The sequence below is a fragment of the Erythrolamprus reginae genome, chromosome Z (genome assembly GCF_031021105.1).
Source record: "Erythrolamprus reginae isolate rEryReg1 chromosome Z, rEryReg1.hap1, whole genome shotgun sequence".
In the NCBI taxonomy this organism is placed as follows: domain Eukaryota; kingdom Metazoa; phylum Chordata; class Lepidosauria; order Squamata; family Dipsadidae; genus Erythrolamprus; species Erythrolamprus reginae.
Window position 1 is genome coordinate 58,962,465 of NC_091963.1, and position 22,026 is coordinate 58,984,490.

Sequence of the window (22,026 nt, forward strand, 5' to 3'; positions counted from 1 at the left end):
ACTTCCACATAATTTGTCCTCCATAATTAATTCCTTACATAATTTATATAAATAACTGTGGTTAACTTTATCAAAAGCTTTATAAACATCTAATTTCAAAATTCCCAATTTCCTTTTAGTAACAGTAGCATGATGCATCACATTTATTACATTTCTGATTGGTTCACTTATCTTCCTACCCTTTACGAACCCATACTGATCCTCTTCAATTATTTTTGATAAGATATTTTCAAGTCTATTTGCCAATATCTTCATAAATATTTTATAATCTTGATTTGCCAAACTGATAGGATGTTAGGACCCTGGCTCTCTTAAATCTCGATCAATCTTCAGGATGGTAACAATTTCTGAGATCTTCCATGTCTGTAGAATATCACGAGTTTGCAATATATTATTAAACAATTTCCCCAAATGCAGCAACAATTCATTCATATAGGTTTTATAAAAATCTCCTGTAAACCCATCCGGGCCTGGTGCTTTGGCTTATTTTAACCCTTTAATTACTCTAGCAATTTCATCTTGTGTAATTTCTGCATTCAATAATTGTTTCTCTTCTTCACTTACTATTTTCCCAACATTAAGGGCTCCTATATTTACCTGCTCCTCTTTGTACAAAATCTCATAATATTTTCTCATTATTTTCTCTAGTTGCTTTTTACCATATCTAACCACTCCACTAGGGTCTCTCAATGCTAATATACATGATTTTTGTTCCATTGGATCTCATCAAACAATTTCAATTGTTTCCTTTTCAATTTCAATAGGATATGCCATTCCCTGCTCTTAATTAATCTCAAATGCTCTTGTATCAAGTCTATTTCCCTTATCTTACTCTCCCTTTCTCTACCTCACCTCTTTCTTATATCTACTTTCATACATATGCATTGTCCCCTCATATAAGCTCTACATGCATCCCAAACAATTGATTGTTGAATATCGCTTACATAATTAATTCTAAAATATTCACATAATTCTGTCTGCAGTTTATCCTTATCTTGTTCGTTAGAAGTTACCACTGCATTATATCTCCAAATTCTTTGATTACATTCCTTACCTATTTCCAATTCTGCCAATAATAGGGCATGACCTGACAATCAAATACTTTTAATATCTACTTTTTTAACTTATACATTGCCCAACCTATTCATTAACATATAATCAATGCAACTAAATGTATGATATCTTGCTGAATAATAAGTACCTCTATTTGGCATGTCTGCGTGGAGATCCACCATATTAAGCCTATTTAAATGTAAGATCCTGCTATTTCTAATCCCATTTGTTAATTGCATATTGAAATCTCCTGCCAAAAATGCTGTGCCCTCCATTAAGTTATTCAACTTCCTCTTTGTATTTATTATAAATTGTTTAAAAAAAAATAAAATGAAATATAATCTTTATTAAAGATAAACGGGGGAGGGGATACAGAAAGCAAAAGAATTATGTAAATATTAGTACAAATTTATATCAATTTAGAGTATGCGGTTATAAAACAAAATACACACACATAAGGGAAGAAAATAAAGAGGAAAAAGCTAAAGAGAGAGAAAGAAAGAAAAAGAAAGGGGGGGGAGAGAGAGAAGAAAAATTAAAAATAAAAAAGAAGAAGAAAGAAGAAATAAGTTCATCTATGAGTTTATTAAATGTCGCAAATAGTGTCAACTTATCTGTTGACCCGATTTCTCTACAGCTTTTAAGATCTTTACTATCAATATAGATAAACGTTTTAGGTTTCTAAACTTGGGTTAAAGTTTGAGTTTTGTGGTTTTGGATATGTTCATCCTTGATTCATAATAATATTTCATAGGTTTGTGGGATAATTGTTTGGGTGAAGGGAAAAAAGATCATGATGGAATTGTATATTGTCTTTTATCCAGCCAGGTGTACCAAATATTCCATGCTTTGTAGAACTCTTCCTCTTTGTCCTGTAGTTCGAGGGTCATTTCCGTCAGCTCAGCACATTCATGAGTTTTGTTAATGAAATTTAGGATAGATGGGGTCTGATCCAATTTCCAAAATTGGGCGAATGTTATTCTTGCAGTAGTTAAAATGTTTACCAGTAGGTATCTATCATCTTTGTTTAATGGTTGCCTAATTATCCCTAGGAGGAATAGTTCTGGTTTTAAGGGAATTGGTTTCTGTATAATTTGTTCAAGGTATTTTTTAATCTTTAGCCAAAAGATTAAAATCTTTAGCCAATCCTACTTTTGGGGCACGTCCATCAAAGGTGGTAGTAGATCCCTGTTTTTTGTTTATATTTCCAGCAGAAAGGAGTTGTAGTTGGAAACATTTTAGATAAGCGGGCTGGAGGAAGGTGCCAATGGTAGAACATCTTATAAATGTTCTTTCTAAAGTTAGTGGCTGTACTTAGTTCTGGGTCCAGATTTTATCCCATTCTGACAGATTTATTGTATAACCAAAGTTTTGGGCCCAGGCAACCATATTTCCTTTAACCTGTTCTTCGAAAAGTTCATGTTGTAATAGAAATTTATAAAGGATTGATATTATTTGTTTATCTGGACTGAGGATGATTTGATCTAAAGCCTAGCATTGTTCTGTCTTTGTTGTATCTAGATTTGATTTGGAAATACTGTAACCAGTCCAGCTTAATACCTTTAAAGTGTAGGGCCTCTTTAGAGCTTAATTGGTTTTTTTCATCCAATAAGTCATCATAAGTTATTGCTTTACCTGAGGGCAAGATATTTGGATAAGTTTCTGCCTCTATGGGAACGAACCACCTGGGCATCTGTGCATAATGAGATTTTAAAATTTTAGTCCAGGAATTAAATAGGCTATTTCTAATGTAATGGTGTCTGAATACCGAGTGTTTTTTGTCCTTGTCTGCCATCAGGAATCTGTGTCGTGCTTGATGTAAATCAAAGCTTTCCAGGGCTAATATTCTTTTGTCTCTTAAGAGGATCCACTCTCTTATCCATTATTTATTATTTATTTTATTTTTTTATTTTATTCTTTGTCCAATATACAATACATATGAAAGAGAATAGACATGAAGTAATATATACAAAGATAATGTGTAAAAATAGAGAAGATATATGAAAGGAAGAAAATATATATGATATATGAGATAAAGGAAAGACAATTGAACAGGGGACGAAAGGCACACTAATGCACTTATGTACGCCCCTTACTGACCTCTTAGGAGCTTGGAGAGGTCAATCGTGGATAGTCTAAAGGAGAAATGTTGGGGGTTAGGGGTTGACACTATTGAGTCCGGTAATGAGTTCCATGCTTCGACAACTCGATTGTTAAAGTCATATTTTTTACAGTCAAGTTTGGAGCGGTTAATATTAAGTTTGAATCTGTTGCGTGCTCTTGTGTTGTTGCTGTTGAAGCTGAAGTAGTCGTTGACCGGAAGGACATTGCAGCATATGATCTTGTGGGCAATACTTAAATCATGTTTTAGGCGCCGCAGTTCTAAGCTTTCAAGATCCAGGATAGTTAGTCTATTTTCGTAAGGTATTCTGTTTTGAGTGGAGGAGTGAAGGGCTCTTCTGGTGAAATACCTTTGGATGTTTTCGAGAGTGTTGATGTCTGAGATGTGGTGTGGGTTCCAGACAGATGAGCTGTATTCGAGAATGGGTCTGGCATAGGTTTTGTAGGCTCTAGTCAGTAGTGAGACATTGCCAGAGCAGAAGCTATGTAGGATCAGGTTAACAACTCTGGAAGCCTTTTTGGCGATATTGTTGCAGTGGGCTTTAGCACTTAGGTCATTTGATATTAGTATTCCAAGGTCTTTTACTGAGTGTGGGCTGGCTGTGAGAATTTGTTTATTCAGTTCATATATGTGGTTCGGATTCTTTTTGCCGATGTGGAGGGTAGAGCATTTGTTGGTTGATATTTGAAGTTGCCAGGTGTTAGACCAATCTGAGACAAAGTCGAGGTCTTTTTGGAGAGTGAGTGTGCTGTCAGTGGTGTTGAAAAGTTTCACATCGTCGACAAAAAGCATACAGTTGCTTGCGATATTATCACAGAGGTCATTGATGTATAGGATGAAAAGAATAGGGCCTAGTACGCTGCCTTGGGGAATGCTGCTTTTGACAGGGACGGGAGAGGAAATGGCACTTCCGATTTTGACAACTTGTTGCCTGTTTGACAGGAAAGCAGTAATCCAGTTGTGGAGGAGTCCTGAGATGCCATAGGATTTGAGTTTTAAGAGAAGTTTGTCGTGAACCACTGAGTCAAAGGCTTTGCAGAAGTCGATATAAATTGCATCGATGGATTTTCCTTGATCAAGGTGGGTAGTCCAGATGTTTTTGCAGTGAAGTAGTTGAAGGTTGCAGGATAGTTTCTTTCTGAATCCAAATTGTTTTTTTGATAGTAGGTTATTAGATTCTAAGTAAAGGGTGATTGATCTATTTATAATTGATTCCATGATTTTGCAAGGGACACAACAAAGAGATATTGGTCTGTAGTTGTCAACTAGTGATGGGCCTCCTTTTTTGAAAATGGAGATGACTACTACTTTTGACCACAACTTGGGGAGAGTGCTGGTCCTGAAGGATTTTTGGAAGATAATGCTTAGGGGTTCAGCTATGGTAGAAGAAAGTTTTCTTAGGAAGTATGCACAAAGACAGTCTGATCCGACAATAGGGAAGGTTTGAGATCACGGATTGCTTTTTCAACGTGGTCTATAGTGAAGATGATTTGGGTTAGGTTTTTTAATGAGTTTGGAAAGCGATTTGCAAAGAGGGGGGATGAGCCATTACTGTTAACAAAAACGGAGCCAAAAAAGGAGTTGAAGAGATTAGCTTTGGATGGGTCATCGTGGTATTCTATGTTGTTGGGACCTACAAGAGGTGGATTAGGTCTGGAGTCGTTAAGTTTGTTGTTGACGAAGTTGTAGAAGGCATGGTTAGATTTGGTGTGTAGGAGGTTTTCCTCTTGTTCACTGTGATAGTTGAGACATTCTACTTTTATTTGTTGGCATATGCTTCTGTAGCGGCTTTTGAAGTTGGTTACTGTACCTTTTTTGTTTCTACGCCAGAGGGACCTTTTTTTGGTTTGTAGTTTCTTTATCGAGACAGGTACGTTATTTTTTTGTTTTCTTCTAGAAGAGGTGATTGGAACATGCAGATCTATAAGTCTATTAATTTGGTGTAAGAACGTGTTGTAGAGGTCATCAATGGTGATGCAGTTAGAGAACAAGGATTGCCAATTAATAAATGAGAGATTGGCGTCTATGAGTTCGTAGTTGGCATTCCTGAAATTGTACTTAGGTGCCGCGTTGTTCTGTTGAGTGTTATGATGGCATAGGTTGAGGTTGAAGTTGATCATACTATGGTTGCTGTTGGAGAAGGGTTCTATGATATGCAGTCCATAAATAGCACTTTTGCTATTACAGAATATGAGGTCGAGACAGTTGTTGAGTCTGGTATTGTTTGAGACTAATTGTTAGTGATGCAGTTCTATAGTGAATTTCCCAGTTTGGAAAACCTATACTGTCTCGGGTTCTGTGGTCCTGCATTAACTTGAGTTTGATTCTTGCTTTTCTTTTGAGCCAGATGAATTTGAGGTTTGTAGAAAATGATTTGTTTAATCTAATTGGAATTATCTGGAAGAGAAAAAGAAATTTTGGCAGAATGTTCATTTTAATTATGGATATTTTCCCCATGAACGACAGTTGTAGTTTGGACCATGAGTCTAGGTCCTTAATTGTTGTTTTTTTAAAACTAGGGGGTCATAATTGTCCTTTTTCAGTGAACTAAGTCTTTGTGACATTATAATTCCTAAGTACTGTATTTGACTTTGCGAGTTATATTAATGCCAAGCAACTCTTCTAGTTTTGAGTTTTGAGTGGGAGTCGTGTTTTTGGTTATTATCTTAGTTTTTGATTGTTTATTTTAAGGTCTGCGACTTCACCGAATTTCTCAATTTCTTTTATTAAAGTAGAGGCTGTGGTTAAGGGATCCTCAATAATAAATGCCATATCATCTGCAAAGGCAAGAAGTTTATATTCCTCCTTCCTAATCCTTGGTCCTCTAATTATTGGATTGTTTCTTATATTGCTGAATAGTGTTTCTAATGCAAGGATATAAATTAGTGGGTCTAATGGGTATCCTTGTCTGACAACTTTTTTTTATCGTTAACTTGTCTGTGAGGTCCCTGTTTAAAATAATTTTTGCAGTCTGGTGTGTATAAATATTTTTAATTATTCTGGTAAAGTTATTCTCAAAGTCCATCACTTCTAGTTGTTTAGTAAAGAAATGCCACTATTGAACACTTTCTGCATGATCAGATCAAGTGGGCTTTGGATCTTTTTGTATAGTTCGAAAAGTATACTGCCTGGACCAGAGGTCTTAGTATTTTTTTGTTTATCTATTGTGGTTCTTAATTCAGTTTAGATAATCTTTCGGTTTAACATTTTTTATTCTTCGTCAGATATATTTGGTAGTTTACTTTGGATCAAATAGTGGTTAATTAAATCTTACTCTATGTCTTCTTGGTTATATAATTCAGTGCTACCTCTTTCTTGTTTTTTTTTTACGTATTGTGTTTCTCCATTAGAGTCTATTAAGACATTTATGTTCCTATCTAGCTGTTGTTTCTCAATTTTAAGGGCCAACCACCTTCCTGGTTTGTTTGCAAATTTGAAATGTGTTTGTTTCTTTTTTCTTTTTAAATAATCTTTATTAATTTTCTACACATAAAAACAACCAGAACAGGCAAAACATACAGAGAAAAAGAGGGAATTGGGGTGGTGGTGAAAAAAGACAGACAAATGTGTTTAAATCATATAAAATGTTGGATTTCAATAGTAAAAAGAGAAAAAAACCATAAATTGTTAACATGTCATTGACTATCATTGTCGAGCGACCTTGAGTTGGGTATTTATGTTTACGGTATGGAATTGTATACTTATTTCCTTTAATTGTAAGTGTTGTGTTTCTATTTGTCTTAGGTATTTCTGGAGGGGGTATGAGTTCCTTTTTTGAGTGGGGGTCGTGTTTTTGGTTATTATCTTAGTTTTTGATTGTTTATTTTAAGGTCTGCGACTTCACCGAATTTCTCAATTTCTTTTATTAAAGTAGAGGCTGTGGTTAGGGGATCCTCAATAATAAATGCCATATCATCTGCAAATGCAAGAAGTTTATATTCCTACTTCCTAATCCTTGGTCCTATCGAGTTCTATCGATTTGTGGTGCATTATTTCTATATTTATCGTTGCATTTGGATATGAGAGGAAGGAATGTCTAGTATCACTATTCCATTAGGTTTTTAATGTATTTTTCCTGTTTAAACCATTTATACCAGCTTTCCCATATTTTGTAGAATTCAGATTTGTACTTTTCCTGTATTTCTAAGGGGATGGAGATGTACAGCTATTATTGTCAGCGTACTGACTGTAACTCACCCTGTATTGGTGGATGATATCACCCAGTCGTTTCATGTAGATGTTGAACAGTGGGGGGAGAGGACAGATCCTTGAGGCACTCCACAAAGGAGCGGCCTAGGAGCTGACCTCTGATTCTCCACTAACACCGATTGCGTCCGACCAGTGAGGTAGGAGGAGAACCACCAGAGAACGGTGCCTCTTGCTCCCAAGCCCTCCAGTCTTCCAGTCAGTGCAAAAGGATATCATGGTCGATGGTATCAAAAGCCACTTAAAGGTCAAGAATCTCCAGGATAGAGGAGTATCCCCTATTCCAAGCCCACCAGAGATCATCCAATAGTGCGACCAAAGCAGCTTCAGTGCTGTAGCCAGGTGTGAAGCCAGACTGCAAGGGACCCAGATAATTGGCTTCATCGAAGAACAATTGGAGTTGGAGCGCCACCACCTTCTGTACAACCTTCCCTAAAAAGGGAAGATTGGAGTCAGGACAATATTTGGCAAAAACAGCTGGATCCAGGGAAGGCTTCTTGAGGAGGGGGCACACAAGTCCTCCTTTAAAGGAGCCAGAAAGGACCCCTCCCTCAGAGAAGTGTTGGTAACTGCCTGGATCCAGCCTCGTGTTGTCTCTCGGCTGGATAAAAACAGCCAAGAAGGACAGGGTCCAGTAAGCAGATGGAGGAACTGACAGCTCCAATGGCCAGGTCCACTTCATCAGGCGTCACCAGGTCAAACCCAGCCCAGTTAACATGACTAAGATGTGCCCCAGTCACCTAGACTGAATTGTTATCAGTTGACACTGCATTCCAGTCAGAATTCAGGTCCACCCGGATCTGAGCGACTTTGTCTACAAAAAAGTTGTTAAACTCCTCAGCAGTGCTCTGTAGAGGTTCCTCAACCCTCCCCATGTTAAGGAGAGTGGGTCACCTTAAACAGGGCTGCCAATCGATTTCGTAGATGCAATCATTTTTAAAAGATACAAATAACTTGCCACCCTGATCACTTCCAAATAAGTCTAAACAAAAGCTCTTAATTTGGTTCGGTCAGATTCGGTTTTACTGGTTCTCCAACGCTTCTTTAGACATCTCTTCTGATGTTTCACCCCCATGAGTTCCTCAGTAAACCAAGCAGATCTCCTGGGTCTACTACCAGAGAGAGGTCACAAAGCCACAATCCGGTAGAGAGCCCCCTTTGCAGCCATATTCTAGGTTTTTTATTTATTTTATTTATTTATTAGATTTGTATCCGCCCCTCTCCGTAGCCCCTCTCCGTAGACTCTGTAGACTCATTACTAGGGACTCCACTGGATTGTGTATAAACAAATTTGGTGTTTCCCCATGCAATGTTCCCTTTACCTTTTTTTGGTGTGGGCAGAAAAATATAGTATCTGAGTGGCACATTAGGTGAATCCTTCGGGATTGGGCAGCAGAGAAGAATGAATGAATGAATGAATGAATGAATGAATGAATGAATGAATGAATGAATGAATGATTGAATGAACAAACAAACAAACAAACAAACAAACAATTTTTCAGGCCTCAGCACCCGATTTTATTTTCACAGATGTTACCCAAGACAACTTGTTGCGTAATTATTTGGGGCTCAGTGCTGGGGCAGAATAAGTTCCCCTTCACTATGTCATTCTGTTATTCTGGTTGCCTAATTATTGACATCACTAGCATACAAAGATTCCAAATGAAATTAGCATGATCAATAATTTAAAGAACAGAAGACTACAAATAGGCAAACTTAGATCAGCCGGTCTGCAAGGGAAGAAACCATGTTAAACCATGTTAATGTATTTGCTCCCAACTAGTACATTATGTTCACAGAAGGCTTCATTTTAACAGAAGGCTACAATTGTTTGCATGTTTCTTTGGTTATAAATGCCAACTAGCAGTGGAATATACTAAATATCTTGCTAAATATTGGTCTAGTCATGGCTAGTTTAATGAAAAGAAGGACCAGGGGAGACATATTAGCAGTGTTCCAATATCTCAAGGGGTTGCCACAAAGAAGAAGAAGGAGTCAACCTATTCTCCAAATCACCTGAGGGTAGGACAAGAAGTAATGGGTGGAAACTAATCAAGGAGAGAAGCAACTTAGAACTAAGGAGAAATTTCCTGAGAAATTTTCAGAACAATGAATGAATAAATGAATGAATCTGTGGAACAACCTGCCACCAGAAATTGTGAATGCTCCAACACTGGAAGTTTTAAAGATGTTGGATACCCATTTGTCTGAAGTAGTGTAGGGTTTCCTGCCTAAGCAGAGGTTAGACTAGAAGACCTCCAAGGTCCCTTCCAACTCTGTTGTTATTATTATACAAGGCAGAAAATGTTTCACATTTTAAAATATCTGTACAAGCCACAAGAGACATCTCTTTAGAGGAACAACTTCCCACCTTGTAGACAGTACTTCCAGAAATCGAGAATAATCATAAACAACTTCTACATCTAGTATCCACGTGCTCCAGTTCAAGAAACTGACTAGAACTATACTGTATAGCAGTGATTTTCAACCTTTTTTGAGCCGCGGCACATTTTTTACATTTACAAAATCCTGGGGCACACCAGCAACCAAAATGACACAAAATGACACTCTAAGAGACTCTCCTCTCTTTTTCCATCCCTGTCTCCTCCCCCCCTTGTGTGTGTGTGTGTGTGTACCTGTGTGTGTGCACATGTACACTCTTGAACCATTTCCAAAAACAGGTGAGGGCTGGGGTTTTTCTCTCTCTTATTTTTTTGGTGCTTTTTATCATGTGCTTTAAATGAAGAGTCACTTCTCTCTTTTGTTTCTCTCTCTTTCCTCTCATTCTCTGCCTCAATCATTTTCTCATTTCTCTTTTTCCCCCTTTCTGCTCTCATTTCTCTCTCTCTCTCCCTTCCTCTCCTTTTTTCTCTCTCTCTCTTGCTTTCTCTCTCTTGCTTTCTTTCTCTCTTGCTTTCTTTCTCTCTCTCTCACTCTTTCTTTCTCTCTCTCTCTTGCGCATGTATGGCGTCCAGCAACATGTCCAGCTGCCGCCGTCAGTTACTGCCCAATGCCGCTGTTGCCGGCGTTGTGTACTGCCCGGTGCGGCTGCTGCTGGCGCTCTCCCGCTCCCGCTGCCAGCGCCCTCCTGCCAGGCACCAAAGCTTACCTGCTGCTGCCGCTAGGGAAGCTCCAGCCGGGCAGGTGCTGCAGCTGCCAGAAAACTTGGAAGACGCGAAGAAGGTAGCTCAGCAAAAAGTTGTGAGACTGGAACCTGAGCTTCCTTCTTTGCGGCACACCTAACCATGTGTCGTGGCACACTAGTTGAAAAACACTGCTGTATAGTTCCAACACAGACCAGTTTGACATGCCTTGATTGTTAATGAATTATAATTATCTACTTTCAGTCTCTCGAGGACTTTCAGCTGATTTGCACCTTAAGGAGGTTGTTTTTTTTAAACAAAAACAACATCATTTAGCACCAATTAAAAACATCTTCAATGAGACTTAAAAAATACAATATCCAATTAGAAAAAGCCATACTTTTAAACATTTATACAGAAATAAGTTGCTGATTTAAAAAAAAAACAACCTGAAAATATGACATCTGTACAATACATTTACAATAAAATTAAAAGGGAAATTGTCATTATCCTGCACAAAAATATTAAACATGACCAATTTGCTTTTGGTTACATACACGGCCTTGTAAATCCTCCACAAAAGAACTGGATAGCAGATGTTATGAAATGTAAAGCAAAAGCTTGAGGGATTTTTGGGTGGGTGGGTAGGTTGCCTTTTACCACACATTAAAAAAAACCAGAAGTCACTTTTCTTTATCTTATTTTTTTTAATGTATTTCTTATCGTATAATGAAATCTAATGAAAATATGCATGAAAGGATTAATAATAGAGAGGTCCAGCTTTAAGTCCAGCTTTAGTCATTGGCTAAGTGTGAGCCAGTCTTTTTGTGTCTCTCAATCCAGACCCTCAATCCTCACAGATTCGTTTTTGTGGGGAGAAATGGGAGATGGATTTCTCCACATGCCAACTTATGTTCTTAGAAGAAAGGTAGCATAGAAATTAAAAATAAAGTTATGAACGTCCTAGTATCTACTAATTGCATTAACTATCTACAGTACCTAAATCTTTCAATGACCTTCCTGTAAGTACAGATCCATCTATTTGATAGTGTCCTTCCATGTTTTGTTGCATCTTCAAGTTGTCCTTAAGGATTAGAATCATGATATTGGAGAGAATGCTCTATATCTATAATGCTGTATATCACCAATTATGCCACACCCATTTTTTTCACCCACACAAAAATAATGGTTGCTTTCTTTATAGTATCCTCACTTGCTGCATGATTGAGTTGATTTGAGGACAATGATTGAATCTTCATGTGCAAAGTATGTTTTGCCCCATCTGCCAGCTCAATTGAAAATTAAATTTAGAAGATGAACAATTAATTTGAAAACCAAAATTCTTGAACAGAATTGGGCATTGGGTTCTAAACTGTCTGGATTCCAAGCAGAGATATTTGCAGAGAAAGAAAAGTTGGTGTCATAAAGATCTTGCTCCTTCAGCAAATTAATCTGCATAACAAGTAGTCTATTCAAATGGAATAAAAAGTCCTCACTCAGGCAGTAGTAGAAGGCTATTGACCTCCCTCCCTTCCTCCCTCCCTTCCTTGAATCTTGCTGGACACAGCTCTGGGCTGGGATCAGGTGACCGGCAGACCTCCGCAGCCCCTGTGCCTGCCTGTCTGCCTTCCTCCCTGCCTTCTTCGTTCCCTCCTACAGTCTGTTTACCTCTTTTTGTCTCAGCTTCCTCCCAGCCAGGAGACCGCGGGGATGGTGGGCAGGGCTCCCTGAGCCTCTTCCTTCCTGGGAGCTGCGGCTCAAGAAGGTATGCCACCCCTGCTTCCCCTTCCCTTTTTCTCACCTGGCAGGCTTTCAGAAGGTGGGCAGGTGGTCTCTCTTGGGACTCTGCTGGACTGCCCCCCGTGCCAAACAAAAAAGCCAGCAGGAGGAACCTCATTTTGCAGTCATCAGACTGGCCAACACATGCGCAGAAAAAAAAACTTGCACTCCAGACCGTTTTGCTTTGCTCCTTTTTCCCGGGTATTTTATATGCTGAGAGGATTGGTGCATTTCTCCCTCCTGGGGATCCCATCTCAGCCAATCAGGGTTGTTTGGGGCAGGTCTATTGTGTCTCCTCCGCCCCCAAACTTCTGCTTTTCGCTAAGGAGCTGCCGTCGGTGCTGAGGCGGCTTCCATTTCCTGCCAAAGCCCACCTGGCTACCTTCACTAGGAGAGCAGCTATCGGGTGGGCTCCTGTGCAGGGTTGGAAAACGGTGTGCTAAAGGCTGTTGTTGGGTGTGTTAGCGCGCACTAGTGCACCTTAGCAGGAACAGTGTCCCCAAGCACCCTCTGAAAGCCCATAGGGTCCATTAGGCATCTGGGATGGAACCACCTAATCAGTTCTGCCTCCCTGCAGAGGAGGATTGGAGCCTTAAAGTCTAACCATAGCAGAAAATGTTTTGACCATGACAAGGGTGTAATGACTAAACCCCTTAATATTAGGTCATTATTCAACTGCTCTGAGAGGAAAACCATATTGAGAGTGTGCCCGTCCTTGTGAGTCGGATCCTGAATTACTTGAGTCAGGTCCATGGTTGTCATGGAAGCCATGAACTCCTGTGCCATCCCAGAGGACTCACCAAGTGACGGTATATTGAAGTCCCCCAAGACCATTAGTATGGGGAACTCCCCTGCTAACACGGCTATCTCCTCGAGTAGCACAGGCAGGGCTGTTGCCACACAGCTGGGAGGCATGTATGTAAGCAACAAGCTCACCTGAACTCTTAGGTCCAGCTTCACAAGAAGGGACTCACAACCGGAGATTACGCATGCGTCACAAACACAAGTAGTCGCCTCCACAAAGAGCTCCCAAATGTGGGCTTGAAAAGTTGAAAATAACCCCCCAAACCCCCCTTAAATTCCTTAAAAGACAGATAGAACTGAAGAGGAACTAAAGCAGACTGAAGAGAGTTGAAAATAAATGTTGAAAGGGGAGGACGCGTCTAGATTTTGCTATCGGCAAAAGTAAGTAGAAAATAACAGAAGGAGCTTTAAGTCCCAGGGGAAGTGTTGAAGCCAAATTAGTAAATTGCTGCAGATATTCAGATCTTTGAATGAGAGATTTAAAGTTGTTCAAAATGTGTTGGAGAATCTTGCCGAGGACATCCAAACAGTTAAAAAGGGATCAGAAGAACAAGCAGAAAAAAATTAAAAAAATAAAGACGCAGGTGAAAAGCCAAGCTGAAGTACACAGGCAGCATAATTACAGACTTACTAATTTTGTCAAAGCAGATGAAATCTTTGTTTGCGTGGTTTTAAACATGGTTTTGGTGCAGGATTGAAATTGGCTGAGGCACTCCAAGATTGGTTAAAGGTGAATGGAATTCAAATTCATTTGGATGACATAGAAAGGGTTCATTGGAGTATTCCACGTAGAATTTCGGAGAGGCAAAGATATATCATCATTGCTCTGGCAAGTGAAAGGAAAGCTGAAATTATTTACAAACATCTGAAAGGCAGCGCTGGCCTCAATCAAAATGGAAATGAGATAAGAGTTCTTAGAGATTTCCCCCGGCAAACTTTGCAAGAGAGGGTTGTATTACGCCCAATTACAAACCACCTGTTTCAAAGTGGAGTAAAGTTTACCTGGGCTTTTCCTGCAGCTGTTTTGGTGTTTCAAGGAAATGAAATGCTTAAAGCAGATACATTGGAGAAGGGAAAGGCATTATTGCAACAGTTGAGTATTGAGTTCAGAGAAGCCAGAACAGTTGGAGGTCTACGAGGAGCAGAAGGAGAAGCAGAAGCAGCCTCTGATTCTAGTGACCCTGGTACCCCAGATGAAAAGGAAAAACGAAGAGAGGAGCAACTGAGAGCATTGGTCAAACAGGTAGAGGCCTTGAGAAAGGAGCAGAGGAAAAAACCAAACTGCAGCCTGAGAGGAAAGTGAAAAAGTAAAGATCTGAATCTGATTCTGTCTCTTCTCTTTGGAAATGCTCTTGAAAATTTTTGTCTATTGGTTTTTTATTATATTCTTTTATGGGGGAAGGGATGAGCATAAAGCAAGAGGAGGTATTTCTCAATGGTAAAATAAAGGAGGACGGGGGGATTTTTTTTTTTTTTAAAGTGGTTGTAAGGGGAGCTCAGAAATGTGGGAACGTAATCAGGATGGATGCCTTCAAGGAAGCACAAGGGAAACTCTTGTCCTCCCCCTCTCCTAGGGAGAAGCATGGGGGGAGGCACTTTAGGGGGGGTAAGTAGGGTGAGGAAGGGGAAAATAAGTAAACTAAGAGCAAAACAAAAGGGGAAAGGGATTTAATTTATATATTATGAGTGATTGTATTATAATGGTTTTAAATGTGAATGGTTTGATATTGGATTTGAAACGCCTTAGAGTATTAAGGATGGCTAAGCAAACAAGGTGGATATTATGGTTTTGACAGAAACGCATAAAAGACGCCGAGGAAGGGACAAACTAGTCAATGAAAAAATTGGAAATCGATACATGAATCTCGTGGTACCCAAAATAGTAGAGATACTGTGATTCCTATTCACCAGAGGGTCTCATTTGAGGAGGTGGGAGTTGAGAGAGATAGAGAAGGGAGGCGGTTATTTGTTAGAGGGAAAGTGAATCAAAAGAAATTGACATTGGTGACAATCTATGCCCCAAATACAAAAACAAAACAATTTATAATAAACACAAAGAGAAAGTTGGAAAATTTTATAGAGGGCACATCATTTTTGGCAGGTGATCTTAACATGCAATTAATGAATGGGATCAGCAAGACATCATACATTTAGATGCATTGATTATATATTAATGAATAGGGTGGGCAATGTACAAGTTTAAAAAGTAGATATTAAAAGTATTTGGCTGTCAGATCATGCCCCACTTTTGGCAGAATTGAAAATGGGTCAGGAATGCAATCAAAGAATTGGGAAATATAATGCTGTGGTAACCTCTAATGAACAAGACAAAGATAAACTGCAGATGGAGTTAAGTGAATATTTTAGAATTAATGATGTACAACAATCAACTGCTTGGGATGCATGCAAGGTTTATATGAGGGAACAATGTATATGTACGGAAGTACACATAAGAAAGAGGTGGGGTAGAGAAAGCGAGAGCCAGATAAGGGAAATAGAGTTGATACAAGAGCAATTGAGAATAACCAAGAGTAGGGAATGGAATAACCTATTGAAACTGAAAAGGAAACAACTGAAATTGTTTGATGACATCCAATGGAATAAAATGAGAATGACAATGAGACAAAAAATAATGAGTTGGGAGACAAAATCAATGAAACAAGATATTTGAAGAAGAGGAAAGAAAAATCATGCATATTAGCATTAAAAGACCGTAATGGAGTGGTTAGATACGGTAGAGAGCAGCTGGAGAAGATAATGAGAAAATATTATGAGGATTTGTATAAAGAAGAGCAGGTAAATATAGCAGCTTTTAAGGTTGGGAAAATAGTAAGCGAAGAAGATAAACAAATATTGAATACAGAAATCGCACAGGATGAAATTGCTAGAGTAATTAAAAGGTTAAAACAAGCCAAAGCACCAGGCCCTGATGGGTATACAGAAGAATTTTATAAAACTTATATGAATGAATTGTTGCCTCATCTGGGGGAAATTGTTTAATGATATATTGCAAATGCATGACATTCTGCAGATTTCAGAGATTGTCAGCATTGTGAAGATTGATCGCGATTTATGAAATCTGAGGTCCTATCGTGCTATCAGTTTGACAAATCAAGATTATAAAATATTTATGAAGATATTGGCAAATAGACTTGAAAATATCTTACCTAAATTAATTGAAGAGGATAAATATGGGTTTGTAATGGGTAGGAAGATAAGTGAACCAATTAGAAATGTAATAAACAAACATGACCCACAAAAAATATTGTTATAAAGATTTTTTTTCAAAGATAAACATAAAAAGACATTATTCTGAAAGACATTTATCTCCCTTTGTTTCTGAGGTAGAGTATTAATTTTATGACATTTTTTTTTTAAAAAAAACCTTATACGGTTTACCCGAACAGTTTTCCATGAAAAGTTAATTCTTAGATCTCAGAAATCACAAAATGCACAGCAGTTCTCAGCTAAGCAAAGGAAAATAAAGTTTTAAAGCTCTGCTATTTCTTGTTGATGAAAGTGAGCACTTTTCCCCCCCCGAAGATAAATTCAGTGGATCTTTAGTCTTTTAAATCTTCTGTTATAACACACTGTTCTATCAAAGGAAATTTCTTGGAAGAACTTAGGACTTTAGAGCAGGATGTTTTCACAACTTGAGACTCACAAAGATGAATGTAGGAATTCATAAATCAATTTTCCAATGGCTGAACATTTTTCACACCAGTTCTGTATTCAACATTAAATAAAGCTGCAGCCTAAAGTAATGAGAGGGTCTTGCTTCTTCTGTTATCTTTTTTGCTCTATTCACAAACTTCTCTTAAAATGATTAAATTATTGGAATTTGTTTTACCTAAAATACATTACATTAAGCATGTAAAGTACTTACGTGATGGTGTCAATCATATCCAATCCCATTTCAACACAGCAATGAGCATGATCAGTTTTGGGCTGGGTCAATCCTGATACACAATAGTAACAATCACCAAGTATCTTTATCCTTCTGCAATGATTTTCCTTTAACAAATGAAAGATAGGGAGGAGAGTAAAATTAGCTTAACTGAACACTTCTCTATAATAACTAATTTTAAGTATCTAACACTATTGCCTTATTGTATCAAAGCCCATCTCTTTTATGAAGTCTTAATTTACTATTTTAATGCTTCATTTTGAAATGGACAATCTCATCTTAAATAATCTTACTTAGTATACATAGAAATGTTACGTTAAATATCTGCAGTTGTATATACAGTGATCCCTCTATTATCGCGAGGGTTCCGTTCCAAGACCCCTCGCGATAATCGATTTTTCGCAATGTAGGGTTGCGGAAGTAAAAACACCATCTGTGCATGCGCGCCATTTTTTTCTATGGCCGCGCATGCGTAGATGGTGGAGTTTGCGTTCCCCGCCGCCCACGCAAAGGGGAAACCCCGATTTGGCTCCTCGCTGCTGCTGCGCTACCGAGCAGATCAGCTGCTGGGCGGCCCCCTCTTGCTGGCGAGCGGGGCGAGCGGCGGGCATCAGCGAGGAGCCGGGGTTTCCCCTTTGCGTGGGCGGCCGGGATGACCCAGGTTGGGGGTTGGGGGGTGCTAGGAAGCCCCCCAGGCCGGCTGCGACCTTTTAAAACAGCCTCGCCGCTTCACAGCTGAGTCCTGAAGCCAAACGCGGAAGTTCGCCTTTGGTGTTTGGCTTCAGGACTCAGCTCTGAAGCGGTGCGGCTGTTTTAAAAGGTGGCAGCCAGCCTGGGGGGCTTCCTAGCACCCCCCAAACCCCCAACCCGGGTCCGGGGGGTGCTAAGAAGCCCCCCAGGCCGGCTGCGACCTTTTAAAACAGCCTCGCCGCTTCACAGCCGAGTCCTGAAGCCAAACGCGGAAGTTCGCTTTGGCGTTTGGCTTCAGGACTCAGCTCTGAAGCGGCGCGGCTGTTTTAAAAGGTGGCAGCCGGCCTGGGGGGCTTCCTAGCACTCCCCCCGAACCCCCAACCCGGGTCCGGGGGGTTTGCTAGGAAGCCCCCCAGGCCGGCTGCGACCTTTTAAAACAGCCGCGCCGCTTCCCAGCTGAGTCCTGAAGCCAAACGCGGAAGTGGGGTTTTTTTTAATTAATTTTTTTTTTTAAATCGCGATATAGCGTTTCGCGAAGATCGAGATCGCGAAACTCGAGGGATCACTGTATCTGCATTCTGTTATTTTTGGATTTACCTTGTATTCTTGTAGTTTCAACTGCTGTTATATATAAAGCTTGATGACATGGTGGAAGATGGTATGTCAGGATAGTATATATAGAGTTTAACATGTGATGCCCATAATTATCAAATCTAGCAACATGTTAGAATCAATCAATGAATTACATCTGACTGCCATGAGAATAGCAAATTAATTGATATAAAATAAATCAACCATTTCTTAGTGGATATATCCTTTAGATAATTGGTAGTGACTCTTTTAAATGTTTTCTAATGAGGAATGGGAAACTATTGCACTGTCCTAGCACATGAGAACTCATGAGGACCCGGATTGTGGGGGCAATATGCTGACTCTGTTATAAAGTGCTATTGCTAACATATTGTAAGCCGCCCTGAGTCTAAAGAGAAAGTCAGCATAAAAATCGAATAAATAAAATAGATGCTGAAGTAAGACGGAATATCTGCTTAAGAATTTGTTGACAGTCAGAAGATGATGAGTGAGACCTCGTCGAAACGTCGCCAGAGATTTGGAAATTTCTGGCGACGTTTCGACGAGGTCCCACTCGTCATCTTCAGGCTGGTGTTTCTGTCCTTGTTCTCAGGCGAACACAGCGAGACCTGAGCTGCCTTCCTTCTATAAATACTGGTGGCTGGGTGTGGTTTGATGGTTCAGCAATTGCCTGCTGTGTAGAAACTTCCTGGTGAGTCAGTGGGATAACACCTGGGGTCGTTGATGTAGCTGAATTATGCTGATTAGTTAATGGTTGTTGATTAGGTGTGATATCCTGAGTAGTTGGAGCTTGCAGGCTACTTGATTGTTTTGCAATGTGTGTTCTGAGTCTGGTTTCAGTCTTTATGGCTGGGTTACGTTTGAGGGCTGGTTTCCAGATGTCTGGTAGGCGGGAGGTATCATCCCGCTTGTTCATATTTTGGAGATGTTTTTCTTTCTCGATGGCTTCCATGATTATTCTTTTGCTGTAGTGTTCTGTTTTGGAAATTAATTTAGTACTGTCAAAATCAATTTCATGTACTGTAGTTTTGAAGTGTTGGAAAAGGGAGGAGGTTTTTTCTTTTTTCTTTAATGCATTCTTATGTTCTGCAACACGTGCATTTACTCTCCTGTTAGTTTGTCCAATATATGTGGCTGGGCAGATTTTACACGGTATTTGATAAACTCCCTGGTTTTCTAGCTGGATATTGTCTTTCGGGTTTCTTAGGATGTTGGCTATTTTTTTATCTGTACCAAAGGCTGTCTTGATGTTGTGTTTGCGGAGAATTTTACTGATTTTATCTGTGGTGCCTTTGATGTAAGGGAGGAGGGCGATGCCATTGTCCTGTTCTGTGTCTTGGTTCTTGGGGGGTGCCTATTTTTGGATTAAGTTGTTGATTGCCTCTCTTTGGAATCCATTGGAAATTAATACATTTGTGAGACTGTGTAATTCAGGTTCCAGGTGGTCTTTGTCGGCTAGGCGTTTGGTTCTGGAAATGAGAGTCTTGGCTAGGGAATTGATCTGTGCAGGGTGGTGGTGGGATTTTGCGTTCAAGTAGCGGTTGGTGTGTGTCTTCTTCTGGTAGACGGTATGTCCTAGGGAGCCATTGGGTTTTTTGTAGATTAGGCCATCCAGGAAGGGAAGTTTGTTGTTGGTTTCTATTTCCATGGTGAATTGTATTTTGGGGTGTAGGCTGTTTGGATGTGTGAGAAAGCTGTCCAGTTTTTCTTTCCCTTGTGGCCAAATTACGAAGGTATCATCTACATATCTAAGCCAGAGTTTGGGTTTGTGTTCAGATTTGTCCAAGGCGTTGGTTTCAAAATATTCCATGTATAAGTTTGCGATGACGGGTGAAAGAGGTGATCCCATGGGGGCTCCTTCTATCTGTTTGTATCTTTGTCCATTGTGGATGAAGTATGTATTCATCAGGCAGTGGTTGGTCAGATCTAAGATGTGCTTCGGGGGTTGTATTTGTTTTGGATGGCTGTCAGGGCTTCTTTGATAGGCACTTGGGTGAAGAGAGATATGACATCAAAGCTTACGAGAAGGTCACTGGGTTGTAGGTTTTGTTCCTTTATGATTTCTATGAAGTGGAATGAGTTTTGTACATGAGACATGATGGATTCTGCATAGGGCTGGAGTTGTTTGGCAAGAAATTTGGCAAGATTCTGTAGGGGTGAGCCTATGGAGCTGACTATGGGTCTGAGTGGTGTTCCTTCTTTGTGTATCTTCGGGAGGCCATAGAGCTTGGGGCATCTGGATGATTTTTCTCTGGGGATGATTCTTTGCTGGATTTCTTCACTGATGGGAGAAGCTTTTATTTTGGATTTGGTGGTTTTTTCCAGGTAGGTGGTAGGATCTGTGCTTAGAGGTTTGTGAGCGGGGTCTTGGAGTAGGTTGGATAGCTTGTCTTGGTAGTCAGATGTGTTCATCACCACAGTGGCATTGCCTTTGTCTGCTCGGAAGATGATTATGTTATTGTCTTTCCTCAAGTTGGTGAGTGCTTTTTGTTCATCTTTATGTAAGTTGCTTTTGGGTGGAATGCTGGAGCAGAGGACATTGGTGACTTCGAGTCTGATTTTGTTGGCTTCATCTTGGTTGATTTTGGTTAGGGTGGCTTCAACTCCGCATATGATGTTTTCAGTGGGGATGCGTTTGGGGGCGACTGCAAAGTTGAATCCTTTGGAGAGGACGTTGGTTTCTGCTGTGGTGAGGGTCCTGTCCGATATATTATGTACTATATTTTTCATGAGTTGCTGTGGAAAGGGTTTGGGCTTCTGGTGTTTTTCCAAATTGTGGAGTTTCCTGGTGTGTATGTCTGTATTGAGGGAGGTTTCTGTTTCAGCTCTCCAGAGGGCTAGTTGTTTGGATTTGTCCCAGAGTATTGGGAGGATTCTGTTGCTAAGTTTGAGATGAAGAGTGAGTAGGTCTTTGTTGGTTTGGTCTAGTAGGAATCTTTTCCTGTGGAGTTCATTTCTGATTAGGGCTAATTCAGTTCTTTTAAGGATCCGTTCAGTGGATGGGGTTTTAGAATGGAATTTTAGTTGGCAGCATTTGGGGATCAAGTTTCTGTCTCGGCAGTTGCGTAGAAATTTGAGGTCACATAGGATGATAGTTCTTTGGACCTCGAGTTTCTCGTAGGTCCTGGTCAGCAAGAAGGTATCCTCCCCGTAGTGGTAAGATATTTGTTTTCGTAGATTTTCACGGGTACAGGTATGACGGTCTTGGTATATTCGGGTTTCTTCCCGTGTAGGATTTGGAAATTTCTGGCGATGTTTCGACGAGGTCCCACTCGTCATCTTCAGGCTGGTGTTTCTGTCCTTGTTCTTGGGCGAACATAGCGAGACCTGAGCTGCCTTCGTTCTATAAATACTGGTGGCTGGGTGTGGTTTGATGGCTCAGCAATTGCCTGCTGTGTAGAAACTTCCTGGTGAGTCAGTGGGGTAACACCTGGGGTCGTTGATGTAGCTGAGGTATGCTGATTAGTTAATGGTTGTTGATTAGGTGTGATATCCTGAGTAGTTGGAGCTTGCAGGCTACTTGATTGTTTCGCAATGTGTGTTCTGAGTCTGGTTTCAGTCTTTATGGCTGGGTTACGTTTGAGGGCTGGTTTCCAGATGTCTGGTAGGCGGGAGGTATCATCCCGCTTGTTCATATTTTGGGGATGTTTTTCTATCTCGATGGCTTCCATGATTATTCTTTTGCTGTAGTGTTCTGTTTTGGAGATTAATTTGGTACTGTCAAAATCAATTTCATATCCTGTAGTTTTGAAATGTTGGAAAAGGGAGGAGGTTTTTTCTTTTTTCTTTAA

General features: G+C 39.9%; 1 protein-coding gene across 1 annotated transcript in view; it reads right to left on the minus strand.

Annotated features, from left to right (window-relative positions):
* ADCY1 (adenylate cyclase 1) overlaps positions 1 to 22,026 on the minus strand; it is a 424,936-nt gene that overhangs the window by 317,421 nt on the left and 85,489 nt on the right. Inside the window, exon 5 of the mRNA XM_070767120.1 lies at positions 16,934 to 17,061. Coding sequence (XP_070623221.1) covers positions 16,934 to 17,061 — 128 coding nt within the window. The remainder of the gene's footprint in view (positions 1 to 16,933; positions 17,062 to 22,026) is intronic.